This window comes from Exophiala bonariae (genome assembly GCF_035927105.1).
Source record: "Exophiala bonariae strain CCFEE 5792 chromosome Unknown scaffold_29, whole genome shotgun sequence".
Lineage (NCBI taxonomy): Eukaryota > Fungi > Ascomycota > Eurotiomycetes > Chaetothyriales > Herpotrichiellaceae > Exophiala > Exophiala bonariae.
In genome coordinates this window covers 276559-292019 of record NW_027042504.1, presented here as the reverse complement: position 1 = coordinate 292019, position 15461 = coordinate 276559, and the positions used below count along the sequence as shown (strand labels likewise).

At 48.7% G+C, this 15461-nt stretch overlaps 5 protein-coding genes across 5 annotated transcripts; 1 reads left to right on the top strand and 4 right to left on the bottom strand.

Annotated features, from left to right (window-relative positions):
* Positions 1 to 252: 252 nt before the first annotated feature.
* Positions 253 to 1011, bottom strand: LTR84_007421 (uncharacterized protein; the record flags this gene model as incomplete). The annotated part of the gene is made up of 2 exons (XM_064850974.1): positions 253 to 761; positions 822 to 1011. The coding sequence occupies 2 exons, from the start codon at positions 1009 to 1011 to the stop codon at positions 253 to 255; spliced, it is 699 nt and encodes a 232-aa protein (XP_064702243.1).
* Positions 1012 to 1829: 818 nt separating this feature from the next.
* LTR84_007420 (uncharacterized protein) lies at positions 1830 to 3261 on the top strand (the record flags this gene model as incomplete). The annotated part of the gene is made up of 2 exons (XM_064850973.1): positions 1830 to 1836; positions 1985 to 3261. 2 exons carry the CDS (start codon positions 1830 to 1832, stop codon positions 3259 to 3261), a joined length of 1284 nt encoding a protein of 427 aa, XP_064702242.1.
* A 3913-nt stretch (positions 3262 to 7174) lies between these two features.
* LTR84_007419 (uncharacterized protein) lies at positions 7175 to 9003 on the bottom strand (the record flags this gene model as incomplete). The annotated part of the gene is made up of 3 exons (XM_064850972.1): positions 7175 to 8559; positions 8610 to 8670; positions 8716 to 9003. 3 exons carry the CDS (start codon positions 9001 to 9003, stop codon positions 7175 to 7177), a joined length of 1734 nt encoding a protein of 577 aa, XP_064702241.1.
* Positions 9004 to 9183: 180 nt separating this feature from the next.
* Positions 9184 to 9459, bottom strand: LTR84_007418 (uncharacterized protein; the record flags this gene model as incomplete). The annotated part of the gene is made up of 1 exon (XM_064850971.1): positions 9184 to 9459. One exon carries the CDS (start codon positions 9457 to 9459, stop codon positions 9184 to 9186), a length of 276 nt encoding a protein of 91 aa, XP_064702240.1.
* A 2213-nt stretch (positions 9460 to 11672) lies between these two features.
* LTR84_007417 (uncharacterized protein) lies at positions 11673 to 13430 on the bottom strand (the record flags this gene model as incomplete). The annotated part of the gene is made up of 1 exon (XM_064850970.1): positions 11673 to 13430. One exon carries the CDS (start codon positions 13428 to 13430, stop codon positions 11673 to 11675), a length of 1758 nt encoding a protein of 585 aa, XP_064702239.1.
* Between the last annotated feature and the right edge of the window lie 2031 nt (positions 13431 to 15461).

Here is a 15461-nt window from a genome sequence, read left to right as displayed (position 1 = left end):
TGTTCAAGATTAGTGTATAACAAGCTTCAACCACCCAAGAAATTGTCGACCCGTTGCAACTTCATGTCTGCATCTCAAACACATTCCCAGTAACTCAGTAAAGTACCAAATATTATCATGGATTACTACAGCTAGTACCACTGAAACAACTAGAATCGGGGGCATTAGTCCCAATGAACACAACTTGGACAGCCGCGAACCTTTGATATGCCCGTTTCGTCAGCAGAAGCGGAGTCGGCCAAGGGTGGACACTTACGCGGCTGTAGCCGTAAAGACGTCAACTCTCCTTGCCTTTGTTAGGACGGCGACACTCAGTGAGAATGCAGCCGTGAACAATGCAACCAGACCTAGCCTCGTGGGCATATTGCGGACGATGTACAAGACAACGATCGACAGCACTGGCAGCACCGACGACAGGACGATACTGATGATGTTGGCCGGGATTTCCAGGTGAGCGTTATCATAATGATACAGCTCTGCGTCGGCGTTGTTTGCTTCCTTCCGTCGATGGCCGAAGAAGCGATGGTACGGCTCAAGGAACAATCGGATCAGCCACTTTGATGCGGTGTCGAAGTCGTGCACTCCATTGACGGAGATCAGATCGCCTCGGAAATTCTCATCTTTCCATACGTTGCTGTCCAGACCCAGGAGGTAATCGGGCAGCTGGGGGTTGTCGAGGTTGCCAACGATTATGTCCAAGTCACGCTTCTGTGGTTTTTGAAATATGTTCGACAACTGACGATGCCGTAGAAGTGTGGTTTCTATGTGACGTCAGTTTCATGCACAGGCCATGGCTTTAGACGTTGCTTCTATCGACTGACCATATTTCTCGAGTTTGTCTCGGATCTCCAAAGCCAACGTCCACTGCTCGCTCAACTGTTGCGCACCAGCAGGTGAGCTCAGGGTGTACCAGTCCCTGGAGAAGAGCTTTATAGTCTCATCCTCACTTTGAGAGTCTTTCGCTGCCTGCTCTCGAAACCTTGCCTCGAGTTCCATCAGCTCGGCTTGCATATATAGCAATGTTTGGAGCCGGAGTGATGAGAAACTACGGTATATTGCAATACTCGGCAGCGTTGCCATACGTTCAGCGACCTTTGCGTACCCTTCCATCTCCAAGCCTCGTCCATAACATTTTACAATACGGCTTGACAAGATACAAGGTCGAAGAGATTATAAGGCTGAGAAGCCTCTCATGCCGAATACACAGCGCCAATCATAGATCCCATCTCGCAGGCGCTAATCAGCGATCCAGGTGGGCTGTGAATCTGGACCATGTGCCCCTCTTGCCAAGTCCAGGTTGCAGACAGCATCGGGCCGTGCGGGCAGGAAACAACAAGTTCCTCCATCGAATCTCAGCCTCATTCTACATTTTTTGTTCTACCCACCCATCTTAGACTTTGCGATAGCATCCGTTGCCTCAGGAGTCAAAGTGTTCTTTCATCATCTAGTGCTACCTGCTGCTAACTTGTATTGTCCTTTAATCCCAGCAACTGGACAATCCCAGTCTCTCACATGTATCGCGCCTCAGCACGAAGTCAACACGTTCGACCAGATGATCCTTCTGACAGCTCGTCGAATGAGTTTGACAGTTTTAATGATAGGAAAACTCACTCCTTTGTGGCCGGCGAGAACGTCGGTATACAACCGTTGCTATTCTTTGTGACCAAGTTTATCGATAGAACCGCCAAAGTAAAACGTAGTAATCATCCAAAGGCAAGTCTCCCACGTTTCTGCTTCCAAACTGCTCAGCCATTGACTGTCTCAGGAGCCGAACAGGAAGGGCTATATTGTGTCTGCTAAACGCGGATTGAGTATGGTAAGAACATCCAATGCAGAGTCTTTTGGTAGCTGACTCTTCCACTTCAGACCAATGTTAGAGACATCATGAATGACACAAAAAGATGGAAAGCGGAAATGAATGCTCCTAGTTTTAAATGCATGGCTAATGTTCCTCTGGATATTTTTTGATACTAAACTCTTACAGCGCATTCCTATGAATATGGAGCCTCTCAGACGGTAACGAGCCGACTTCGTCAAGGGCCCACTCCGGAACCCACAAATCAATCATCGCCTGAAGAACCCTTTAAGCCCGGGGCGGACGTCCAACTCTATAGCCCGTCAACCCTCCAACTCCATAGCCCACCAACCCTCCAAGTCTATAGCCCGCCGACTCTCCAATACCCTAGGCCGCAAAATCCACCCTCAGAACCCACAAATCAATCATCGCCTGAAGAACCCTTTAAGCCTGGGGCGGACGTCCAACTCTATAGCCCGCCAACCCTCCAAGTCTATAGCCCGCCGACTCTCCAATACCCTAGGCCGCAAAACTCACCTTCAGAACCCAGTGTGCGTCCGTATTCGGTGAATGATGGTGGTGTGAACTCAAAGGCCAAGGGATTTGCTGCCACTCACAACCGACCTGGTCAGTATTGCAGGTCTCCAAGCGACCCACATCCTTCTTCAGGTTCAGGTGCATCAGTGCTACCTACTCGGCCTACCATGAGTTCGGGTGATTCATACAACTTTCCCAATTCATACCTGACTGATACAGACCAAAACCAACCCGACAAAGCCTCAGTGCGGCCTAAATATCCAGGTGCTCAGCCATTATCACGAGGCCAGTACCCCAAAGTTGAGTGGAAGGACCCTGAACCGCATTTCCTCGCATTTGACCGACATCAAAGCACGAATGCTCCAGCCAACACAGGCTCTTCTGAAGCCACATACGCATTGGCCTCGGACCCAGGAGGCTACATTCTAGGATCGCCAGCCCTTACTCGAGAAATCAAATCACAACCTCCGTCTTCGAGAGATAAGTTCCGAGACATCAGTGGGTTGACAGGGCATCCTGCGCCCAAGGTTGACTCTTCTACTCCGCGATCCAGCTCCGCGCCCACTCTGGACACTTTTCAGTCTTTTCGCGTGTACAAGCCCCCACATGCCAGCAACGTGGCCAATGACTCAGCAATATGCACAGCACTACTCGACTCTTGTTCCTTTGGTCCAGACGGTAACACTGTAGCAACATATTTTCTCCGCGATGAGTTCGGTCTTGAGATGCAGGAAGGGGAGGAGATAACGCTTCGCATAGTTGCATCGGAAGAAGGGCCCGTTCAGAAAGGTTTCGAGTACAGCGAAAGATTCACAGTCAAATCTCGCCGCCACATCCCGTTACTGCTTGGCCGGGCTTGGATCAAAGGACGATGGGATGATGGTACTTTCTTCACGCTCAAAACAGACTCAAAGAAGAAGTGTAAGTGAATGCTGAGCGACGACAACGATAAAAGCCCCCCCTATGTTGCCTCAAGTTTCCATTGGCTAATTCCTCTGCATAGCTGGACCAAGTCCTGAAGAACTTGCAGAGCTCCGAAGACGAAACGATGCAAGGCAAGGTCTCGCTTCTCGGCGAATAAATTCTTATACTTCAGGACAGTCAGGATCCGCAAACCAGCCTCCGAATCATCAACAACAGCATCAATCAAGCCGTGGCAGTCCAGCAGCACAGCAGCCCGGGTCTAGAACACGGTGACAGGGATCTTAAGATCGATGGATAGATTGTCCTCTGTAAGCGATCACCAATGCTAGACCGGTAGATGCATAGTCATACAGTGGTTCAAAGGAATGGAATAGCGAATGAATTTCAAATGGCAGTTTTTGATTGTGAGAGATAGTATGACAGTCGGAAGGTGCTCCACACCCAATTGTACCACTTGTTGTGATGCCACACGATTTCGACCTAGCTTCCATGCCACTCATTTGCAAGTTTTACAATGGAGTTATATTGTGCCGGTATGCTGAACATCGGCTCAGATCATAGGGGAAACAAGGCCACCAGATGATATACAGGACTCGGAAGCTTGATTCCCAAGCACTAGGTTGATTCATCACTCACCACCAGGATCTCAAGATTGTGTAAGAGCCACATGTCCTGGAGCAAGCCTCGGAAAGCCAGTTTCGTTCTTGCCTGAAACAATCAGAACATAAGGTTTTGAGTATCATGAAGAGACAAAGGATCGTTGATGTCTTCGATAGATGGCGACCATCTTTGTCCAGCCTTTTTCATATGGGACACGTGGAATTCAAGTTCTCATAGTCAGGCTACCGGGCTTCAACTGTGAAACTTAATCTAGCTTGATATAGAGAGCCTGGCGTGCCTCATTCTCCGCCTCTCGTAGTCACGACGAAGCCGCTCTCCAAACATATACATGGAGATCGTAGTAGCAAAGACCATGCCTTTGATAAGCGGCTCAAGCGTGGGGAGATTCTACCTTGACGAAGCCATCCCGGGTGGTCCATGGAATATGGAGAAGCATATGCCAAAAGCAATTGCATTTTTCACGCTGATAAAGGCGGTCATGGTCTCACTTGCAATCGGTGTGTAGTTATCCACAACATACGTCAAACCCATGGCTGACACAGCGCATAGAACGGCGTAAGTGACTGCTGTGCCAACAATGGAACCAATAGGTTGAATAGATGTTTCAAACCCACAGCCATACAGAAGCAGTCCGACAGCAGCCATAACAGCTTAGGGCAGCATACTCAAGAGGCAGAATTCGGTCACAAAATAGCCCGCGCGTCTCCTCGTGATGACATTCACTACCCAATCACTGAGGGGACACCTGCGACTGCTGATCCAGCGAAGGATGGATCAAGATAATGCTCACACGATCAGAAGAACTGCGGTATCTTGGGCCAGGCAAAGTGGGAGTGCTCACTGCACTGTAGATGGTTCCAATGGCGAGGGGAGAAAAGCCATAATTTACCGGAGACGCACCTCCGTTGGCAGTCACTTGGAGACTCAGTAGCACAAATTAAACTCTGTAGGTTGGATGGTACCAAACAGCAGCGAGATATCGCAGCGTCAGTATTGGTCTTAGGAAAAGCCATCAGATTGATACGTCTTGCTTTAAATAAAATTTCGCCATGACTCTGGCCAGATCATGCTTACATTCGAAAGCATTCGGCGGTTACGGCTGAGATGCACTTTGTCGCCTTGGCTTTGTGATCACGTCGTGCAGTAGTCAAATTTCATTATCTTCACGCAACTCCAACCCAAGCCATACACCCTGGGCTGTTCCTCAAAGGTGTTTGAATTTGAGGCACCGACATTCCAAATCTGCACTGGAGCGAAACCAGAACCAATGCTCACCCTCACAGCTGACCGGGATGAGAAAACCCAAAGCAAACGCGTCGAATGGTCTCGTATTCGAATTCCCTTCGTGGCGACCATAAAGCCCGAAAACCCAAGAGCACGCCGAAGTGCGACTCGAACACTCAAAATGATCCCTCCATTAACATCCTAAGGGAGTGCAATGATGGGACGCATTCACCACGTTGGACTACTTAATCCAATAGATGGGCCGAGTGGGCCCTTTCCTGCTCGGACATGAAGACCTCACTAGACGCTAGGGCGTGGGCTATGAGTTGCTCCATAGCTTGGGCATAAATTCTGTTGGCTTCACTATATAAATTCACTCTCAAAGGTAATATAGGGAAACAAGTCAATGGGCCTCGCTGATCGTCGAGCGAGTCATTCGAGTAGTGATATCTGAGTTTCTCGAGTCAGCCACGATCTGGCTGAGCTTGGCACAGCCTTGCATGTGTGACGAGGACTGGGCGAATCCCCCCCCTCGGTCATTTGAAAGCCACTACCAAAAGTCCTCTTCGATGTGCGCAAAATAATTATTCGCCAGAGTTCAACAGTCCATTCAGTAAATGCGATCATCAAAATTATTTGCAAAGCGAGGACAATATTCTGACTAAAATTGCAACACAGTATTCTTGAGGCAACTTGGTTGTCAAAAGTCAAGAAATTGCGTTTATCAATTCAGAATTCTTCGAGAGAAGGAGTAGTGGCAGATAGTGAGCAAAAGTACTAGGGCAGACACGGCCGTTAGCTGCTGCTTGGCCTGTCTACTTTGTGATTCCACCTTCCGGGAAAGCGATCCACTCCTCGGATCCAGACAAGGGTTTACTTTCAGGGGACAAACTGAAATCACAATCGGATATGGCATCACTCGAACACTCACACTCGCATTCACCGAGTAGGTCATCAGAAAACATCATAGCATCATCACCGTCCACGAATGTAACGACTCCAGAACAATCCCCTGGCGTCGACGATGATATCTGGGACACATCATCTGACCATGGCTATCAGCACAACGACTTGACCACCACCCAGGAGCATAATCTTAACGAGGCTGGATTTTCTGAAAGGCGCTCGAACCAGATTCTATCAGATCTGCCCACGCTGCGGCGTCAGCATGTGACATCTGGGTATCGGGAAGGCCTCGCCATAGGCAAGGCGCAAGTGATGCAGCGCGGATTCGATGAGGGCTATCCGTTCGGTGTGGAGCTGGGATTTCGCATTGGAGCTGTACTCGGCGTGCTTGAAGGGATGCTCGCAGCATTCAAGAAAGCCGGGACAGCGTCAAATGCACACGAGACAGCTCTCCTGGCGGCTAGAAGAGGTCGCCAGGGGTCTTCGTCATCAGGTACAGTATCCGGATCAGCATCGCCAGATACCTCGGCCACTGGAGCACCACAGAGCTCATCTGCCGGAACACTTACATTCCTGAAATCGCTGTACACTCGAGCGACAGCAGAACTCAAGATATCGGAGTTGATGAAGGTCATGGACGACGAAAAGGTGGCGAAGCTTGAGGCTGGAGACGCCCTACCTGCCGAAATTGAACTTGTGGTCAAGCGGTGGGAAGACCTAGTGCTGGGCACTACTTTTCGTGAAGCACAGCCGTCGGTTATTGTGGCGGGCGATGCTGTAGGAGGCAGCAACGTAGAGGCAAAAAATTGATCAGTGTGAAGCATGCAGGACACCAGATCGTTGCTGGGACTTGATGAAGTTATGACATGATAGATTTCAAATGCAATGAGGCGTCACAGTTATTCTTCTTGGTCGAAAGGAAAACTAGGCAATCCCCCATATCTATTGCATCTACGAGTACAGATATTTAAAGATACAAAAAAGCCATGGTATTCAACGCAGAAGAAGGTAAGGCGTGTCGAAGGAAGGTATTGATCCGAGTTAAACACCGCCCGAATCTGCCGACCGCAGTCTCTTGAGCTATGGACTTGATACACAGTTGCAAGGACGGGCGAGAGCAGGAAGGTACACATGTCAGACGCAAACTTGGAACTAATAGGTCAAACATCACCCAAGCCTTGAGTAACGCTCTCTTGCACCCTCTTTCGTCCGATCGAGGAATGCTGAATACTCGCCTTTGGTGTTTCTCTCCGCTTCGCTCACCGCATCACCCAACTTTCCACCTTCCGCGCCAAGGCCCACACCGGCTGCATACACGTTCTGGCTGATAGGGGCTGTCATACCTTCCCCTGAAGCACCCAACCCTTGTCCGGCCGTGTAGCCCATTTTGCTGAGTAGAGATGCACCCTTCGACTGAACTGGTGGGGTAGACTCGTCCTCTGAAGATATTTCAGATGCTTTGGCTGCATTGTTTCGACCGACTTGTTCACCCTTTTTGTTGACAACGCCATATATCTTGCGTCTTTCTTTGGCACGATCACGGTATTGTGGACCGGTGGGAACATCTTGCTGTTTGAGGTTGTGTTTGGCTAGTTTGTAATTTCCCTTCGCAACTTTTGCTTCATCCTGAAGATTTTGCCGGTGTAGGTCGCTCAAGCGCTCATGTCTATTGACCTCAGCAGCAGTTGAAAATTGTCGCATGCATAGATAGCAGCAGAATTTCTCAGGGTCGGCGAAAGACTGGGATGGTGGAGCAGAACTTGTTTCCGAATTGGAATCGGGGTCTTTTGCGGATTTGTTTCCGATTCCATGAAGTTCGGCATGACGATTGCTCCAGAATTGAAGGTGGGATGGGGCAGGCTTCTTTGTTCCAGAAGCATCGGGTTCGACCTGAGCTTTTCGTTTCTTGCTCTTGTCCATGTCTTTCCCAGGTTTTGTATTGCTTCCCTCAGCGGCAGTAGTGGCGGAAGATTTGGGTTCTCGGCCCTTGGACCTGGACATATTGATAGCCAATTCGGAGACATATGCATCCTCATCCCAGTAGGCGAGCTTCATTGCCGAATTTCCAGCTGGACTGAAGCTGAAGCGTTCATTGCTTGGTGTGGGATTGAGAACTGGCACAAAGACGCCTGCATGAATATAGCTGACCAGGACCTGTTTCGAGGCAATAGTAAAGCGATCAAAAGAATTAAATCTGACCAAGGCGGCTTGCGCATCTTCAATGGAAGCATACTCCGCAAAACCATATCTCCAACTGTCATTGCTCCGTCGATCTCGAACCAGTAGCACCCTTCTTAATGTGCCTTCTTTCGCTCCAAGATTTGCATCTCCAGTAGTGGAAGCAACTTTTGCGCCTTTCTTGGCCGGTGTCTGGTCCGTTTGGGCAGAAGATGATGTCGGTTTGTTCAACTTGGCCACGCCCTTAGCTAATAATTCTTCACTGACAGAACCTTCAAGTCCTCGCAGAAGCAAGAACTGGGATGGTGCATTATCTAGAGAGGCATCATTGTCCCCAACATTGACTGCTTTTTCTACCACTTCCAAGTCGAATTCTAAGAACATTAGTACCATAGATTGTTATTCAGCGATAGTCTGGACATACCAGGCTTAGGAATTTGACATCTGAAACAACGATTTCGGGTGGCATAATTATTGATTCGACACTACACGGTTAGTATTGAGTATCTGATAATCAGGCTTATGCTTACACCAGGACAGATCCAGTCTGCGTCATCATTCCGACCAGCATCTTTCCGCTCACGGCCGAATGCTATACGAACTCTAGATGCATCTCCGTTAGACTTGTTGCTGTGCCCATAGAGATAGATCATGGGATGGTTCTTGTCCATAAATTTCTCGGCGGCGTGCAAGGTTGGAAAGCGCAGAAAGCCGAAGCCTCTGGATTGTTCTGCGTTCATTGTTAGGTACCATACGACGTCTTCGAATGTCTTGTACACACTTGTTTGGCGGTCACGAATGATGCGGACATCATCCATTTCTTCGATATGATAGTGTTGCTTCAATTCGGAGGCGATCTGTGCGACAAGCCCAAACTTTTAGCCGTTTGCCACGAAATCAACAAGCACTGAACAAAACCATCAAAAGTGCTTGTCAAGAGAGTTCAGACAGGATTGATCGAACATCGTTCTCAGTCAGATGTGCTGCCAGGCCTTCCATTATGACTTCCTTGCTTGGCATGCCTCGACTTGGAGGCCGTTCCTCTGAAGGCGAACGGCTCCTGTCACGGCTCCAGCTCCGGCTGCGACTCCTGCCACGATTGTCTCTTCTGGCCCGAGGATCGTCTCGATCATGGTAATGTCGATCCCGCCGAGGAGAAGGGGTATTTCGGCGAGCTCGGTCATCGTATTCATATCGTTCATGGCCGTACTGGTGATGCCGATCAGGACTCGATGCGTGTCCACGGATGTGAAATTCTCTTTGTGAAGGACCATCTCGAGGTGCGGAAATATCTTTGCAAAGGGCATCAGTAAAGGCTCACGCGCATGGCACTTCGTTCTGAACTATGGATTACCATGGGGAGGACTTCGTCTGGAATGAGGGGAGCTGTGTCTGTGGTCCGGAGATTGAGACCTAGATCGATCGTCGTAGAAATTGTCACGTTGGTGAGAATGGGAATGCTGTTGGCGGTAAGTTTGTTGGTGAAAGCCACCCCGCGACCTATAAGGCGACATTGTGAAATTCTGGCAGGGAGCAGAATGTCTTGTCCGTATGAGTATCGGGAGTAGAGCAGATGTTGGTGCGACGAGGTTCCACAACGGCAGGCGAAATAAAGGCGTGAAGTGGTTGCGCGGGGAAATATCCTAAAACAGTTGCCATCCCAAAACAGTATCTGATCCGCCTCCGGACAAATCCGTCCTCTGTGCTTACTCGGTACTCCTATTCCACAGCCAACCAACGAATCCACACTATTCGTTCCACTCTCTGCCTTCAAATTGTATTCCGATCCACCTGTTAATGACTTCAAGTTATCCACTACTCGATGAGTTCCCGCACATCACCTCCTCAGTCTCCGTCACGCGCGGCCACTGGTGCTGCCCACTTGTCCAGCCTCCCGAGCCCATAGCCTGAAGTTACGCCAGACACACGCCCGGGTTCTTATTCTTCCCGACTTCGCTATCTCCTGCTTCCAAAACCTGGGACGCCCGTTACCAAGTTCACCATACCCGCAAGCCAGACCGAGGATGAGTGGCCTGTTCATGCAATCATCGGCCACAAGCTCGAGGGTGACAAGTACTTCTACCGTGTTCAATGGGCGAATACCCAGGACCAGGAAATTAATTGGGAGCCTCCTTCCAACGTCGTCCCCAACTCGCTTGACCTCGTTAACGCCTGTCACGCCAAGATCGACCTCTGGATTGGAAATACGACGAGATCCAGGCCCGAGAACTCCTCGGAACCAGAGGATTCGATGTTCGGCGGAATAAGCCAAAAGGCGCCAAGTACTTGGTCAAGTGGGATGGCTGGGAGGATCCGACCTGGCAGACATTAAAATATAGCGATTATCGAACCCTGATCGAAGAATTGTTGTCGACTGATCCTCGATCTCCGCTGCGTGACGGAAAGACTGAAAACAACGACAGGCCGATCATAGTGGGTCGTGTCATTCTCAATGATGATCCACTTGGGACATGTCTTTACTTTTCATCATTTGCTTGGATACAGCGATTGACCCAATTGCCGAGCTCGTCCCACGAATTCCTGTCTCCGTCCTCTAAGTCTACGATAATGGCGCTCTCAATATAAGGTGAGAGCATATTCCACCCACCTTCCCCTCTTCAAAGGCCGATTTGTGTGGTAATGCGAATTTGGCCAAGCTGAGCCATGTCGAACGTGCCTCTATCTAGTCAGATGAGCGATGTCTGTGCTTTTGGTTCTACCCGCCGCTTTGCGTGTCTGGCTCTCTTAGTTGCAAGATTATTGCACTGCGCAGCCAGGGATACAAGGCTTCAGGGTAAGGCTGCGCACTTCACTCTCGAACTCCAACCAATGCACATAGTCTGGAGAGTCTAAGCCTTGCCTTTGGGTCGAAACAATGCCCAATGTACATTATTTGGCTTCATTTGTTCTTGGGGTAATTTTTGTCTTGAGGATTATCAATAAGACCCAGACATCGTGCTCAAAGGGGCAGGCTAGCTTAATATACACGAGACCTCTTCTATGTACCATTCACTGGTTCGGGCTGCATTTCTGGGGTCACTCGATTCCTTGTGCAAGAGTCTAGGTTCAAGACTGGGCACTACACCGCTTGGCAGCCCTAATGACCAGAGCCAGCTATGTCTAGCGTTGGCGTGTGGCCAGCGTCATTTATGAGTATCTATATCACAACGTGAGATATCTGGAAGAAATATATTGCTAGCTATGTTATTCCGTTGATGAAGGGCAACTTGTTGGTATTGCCTATATATGAAAATGAGAAGCCGACCACAGTATTACAATTACAAGCATCGCGATACTCGTCATATGGTCCTTGGACATCCGCAAAATGAGATGGAGTTCTGTGAACATCGGATAAGCAACTGAGTAATTCAATGAACATTACATCATATTTGTTATTTTAGTCATTTATATGCTCCCTCGGGCAGAGCGCGACATATCAAAGCCCGCACACAGCAGTCAGAACCAGGTATCAATCCAGTCCAGCCATTCAGAAACCATCGACGCTTTCTTCGATGCTATAGACAGTAACTTCAGCAATATATGTCCTGGCTGGGATTGTTACTCGGATTGGGAATCCACCATAATCAGGGCTCTCAGTTGGCATGTTCATAAAAGCGCCACTCCTTGTTTCATCACCATTCAAGACTCTCAATGTGGACAACGCTCCTTCTTCGTTCACTGTTTTCTCCTGGGCAGAGAGGATGCCAGTAAATGTGGATGCTGCGTTTGTGCTCTCGAACGTCACTCTAAAGCCAGCTCCGATCAACAGAAACTTCTTCTCGCCCGTGTGAATCACAATTCCGTACCCTGGTTCTGGTTTGCCAAACACGAAGGATCTCTCGACTGTTACCTCAATATCAATATCCTTGAATTTTTTGTGCCATTCGTCCACATGAGGCTTGTCGCCATTGTAGTCGTCGAAGAAAAAACCGAACATGGAGTCTGGCCGTTCAGCTTGAGTGTGAAGAATATGTCCACTCATGCTCTTTAACAAGCCATTACTTCTCGTCCAGGCTTCTTGTTCCTTTGCATTCATGAACACAGTGTCAATGCCAAACAGACTGCATCCCAGCGCTTGATGTGAGCCATAAGCCAGCCATATACGCCTCACTCCTGCAAGATCAGCCTTCTGCTCGGGGATGAAGAGTGGATTGCTTTGATGTCGATACTGATGGCATATCCAGCTATAATCTTGTAGATAGATGTCTGGACTAATGAAGTCAAGATTTCCCTTGCCTACAGTGTGGAAATTCCAAATGTCAAGTAGGTGTGGTACTGGGCCACCAGATGGATACGCTCCAGGCCGGGTGCCTCCACCAGCGACAGTCGGCTTGCCGTCTCCTGCCGGGACACCAGAGATGTCAAGGATCGACACATCCTCAGTATTGAGCCAGGTGTTCGTGTACAATGGAAGTTCATACTCGGCCCTGCCTGCAGCAGCAACTTGGCTAACATATCTAGCGAATGTATCGGCCATAAATAGCTCCTCGGTCGCTACTCCTATGCCGAATACTGACTCCCAATCCTTGTTCTCCTGCTGCTTCGAAGAAGTCTGGAAGTCTGGCCAACGCTTCAAAAATAGTGGGTGCAGCTCTTCGTGATTTTGGAGGTGCACAAGGAGATCATTAGGGACAGGCGATTTGAAAGCCTCAGTTGCGCCACGAGAGCGATCCCGACTGTCACCAAGCAAACCCGTCTCATTTTCCACCTGTACCATCAGCACTGTCGACTGACCTGAATCAATCTCTCTTAGATGCCGCATGAGTGCAGCAAAAGCTTTGGCGTCAGCTTCCCAAGCTTGTTTATTGAACGGTGATATCAGATCTGTTGTTTTTAGTCGACCGGTGTCATCTCGAACATGCACACGTGGAAAGCGCTTAAAGTCTCTTTTGACCCAGCTTGGCACATATGTAGAGAGTGCATTCTTGAAGCTGCCGAACCATAGTAGAACGAGATGCAGTCCCGCCGTGCGTGCGTCAACAATAATCTTGTCTAGTTCGTTGAAATCGAAAGTGCCTTCGATGGGTTCGATGACTTCCCATGTTATTGCACCAAGAAGTGTGTTGATGTTCATCGCCTTCATCACCGGCCAGACTGTAGACATATACGCGGCCGACGAGAGCGATGAGTTGTGCAGTTCACCTGCAAGCATGAGGAAGGGTTTCCCGTTGACAATAAGTTGAGCAGATGTCCCTGTACGGCGCAGATGAGGGATTTCATTCTTTGACAAATGTGAAGCCGACATCACAGTTTCGATTCTGATATTTTCTAGATTTTAACTCAGGTACCAACATGAATCGACCGGCTAAATTACTTTCGTGTTGTGCGCACGCTGGCTTCATCGAGGATTATGAAATTCGTAGAACGCGTCAGGAAGCTTCGGTGTTGAAATTTGTGAAAGGAGACTTTGTTCTCTCAGCTGTTTTTGCACTCCCAGGAGTGTCAGAGAAAATCGCATTTCTGACGTCGTACACCAACGCATTCGACAACGAATATCTGCAACTTTGAAATTAGCCGAGTTTCTCATCCACGAATTATCTCAAGCATCCATGAGGCCACCAACTCCGCAGTTCGGTCACGCCAACAACGACACTGCGGACACCGGCTAAAACACCGATAGAATTGTGTACAACTCCATAATGAGCCACTCAACTTTCAGTATCCGATTACCCGAGAGAATATTAGAGACTGGTTTTTCGGATTTTCTCTTTGGTGTTCTCTTTGGAGCTTCTCTGTTCATCGAGGTGCTCGTCAGCTCTACTGGTAGCCTAGCTTCGGCATTGTATAATGGACTGTTTACTTTCCATGGATCGACCTTAGAGCAACTAACTTGTGACCACGAACGGTGCTAAGAATTGCCTCAGAATCTCAACAATAAACTCGTCGCTAACAGAATTGTTGGTTCTACCCGTTGGACCAAAGTCGAGGCGTCAATATGTCGTGGAAAATGAGAGTGGCAGTGGATGATTCACTAAGTGAGGTTGATACTGTAGCTACTATGCTCCAAGATACGTACGACTTTGCCAGACAGGTCGATTGCCCTCGGCATAAATGACCAAATTGCGGTCGTCCTGAAGAATTAGGACCTGACCTCCAAGGCCGCGGGTGCCAGTTCGCCAGATGGCACGCTCTGAAGTGTTATGTCCATCGTACTGCAAAAGAGGCGAGTAGAGTCCGTTCCATTGTCTAAGCGTCTCTGTTGGCCTCCTATCGATCGCGGATACAACCGATAATCCTATACCATGTCCTATACCATAATGTTTTACTGCTTTGATCGACTCTGGTTAGCCACTCCTGTAATCATACAGTATGACCTGCCCCTGGCAGGAGAATCGTCTGTAAAGCTAAGGAGGCTAACGTGGCGCTGTCAAGAAGCGTAGCCACGATTCGCCGAATCGACATCTATCACTGTAAAGGATGTGTCCTTTTCCCTACCGACTTTTGCTCACGAGATCTACAATTCCTGGCCAATCAGATATATGCGATGACTGAATCGATGTGTCTTACCACATATATCTTATGCTACGCTACTGGTGAGCACGGGTAGCTAATAACTAACATTTCAAGCATATTAGTGCAATTTCCTTGACTCGGCACATTGGTTGAACGATCCCATCATTTTACAGCCCCGGATCATGTTTGATTTCGAAATGAACAATTCCATTTTATCACTTTAAACAGAAAGAGGGTGAACCCTACACTCGATGTTCTACCAGCCCCGAAGATGCCGCCACCTTCACTTCTCCCCCTTTCTTACACACCCAGCATCAACGAAGCTAGGGATCAAGATGTAGAGTTACTCTAGCTTTTGAGAATGAACCATGCTCACCTCACTCGTATAATGCGGTGCTTAAACATGATATAATTCCTCCTTTGATAGTGACCTTTCAATAATGATGCTCAAAAGAGCTGAGTTTCATTTTTTTGTCTAGCTACCGTAGATTATCTCGCCCTTTGGTGTAGTCCACCATCATCAATCACCTTGAACCGTGTAGGTTTTGATGGACTTCCACTCGTCACTACTCCTCTTAATGCTCTCTCTTATTAGATTCGACTGGTAGACTCCCTTACTACTCAGGCTATGTCTCGCCCCTGCTGTTTCCACTCACCGATCCCTTCTTAATCTTCCTTCGTGCGGATCTCTTCTGTGCCTTCTACCAAACAGGAACGTGCCCGTATGACTACTCGACTCTCCCAGCGATTGGATCTTCGTTACTTGAACGATTTGCAGTTTCACGCTGCTTGATCCCTGTGTTGTCCTATCTTACGACGGCTG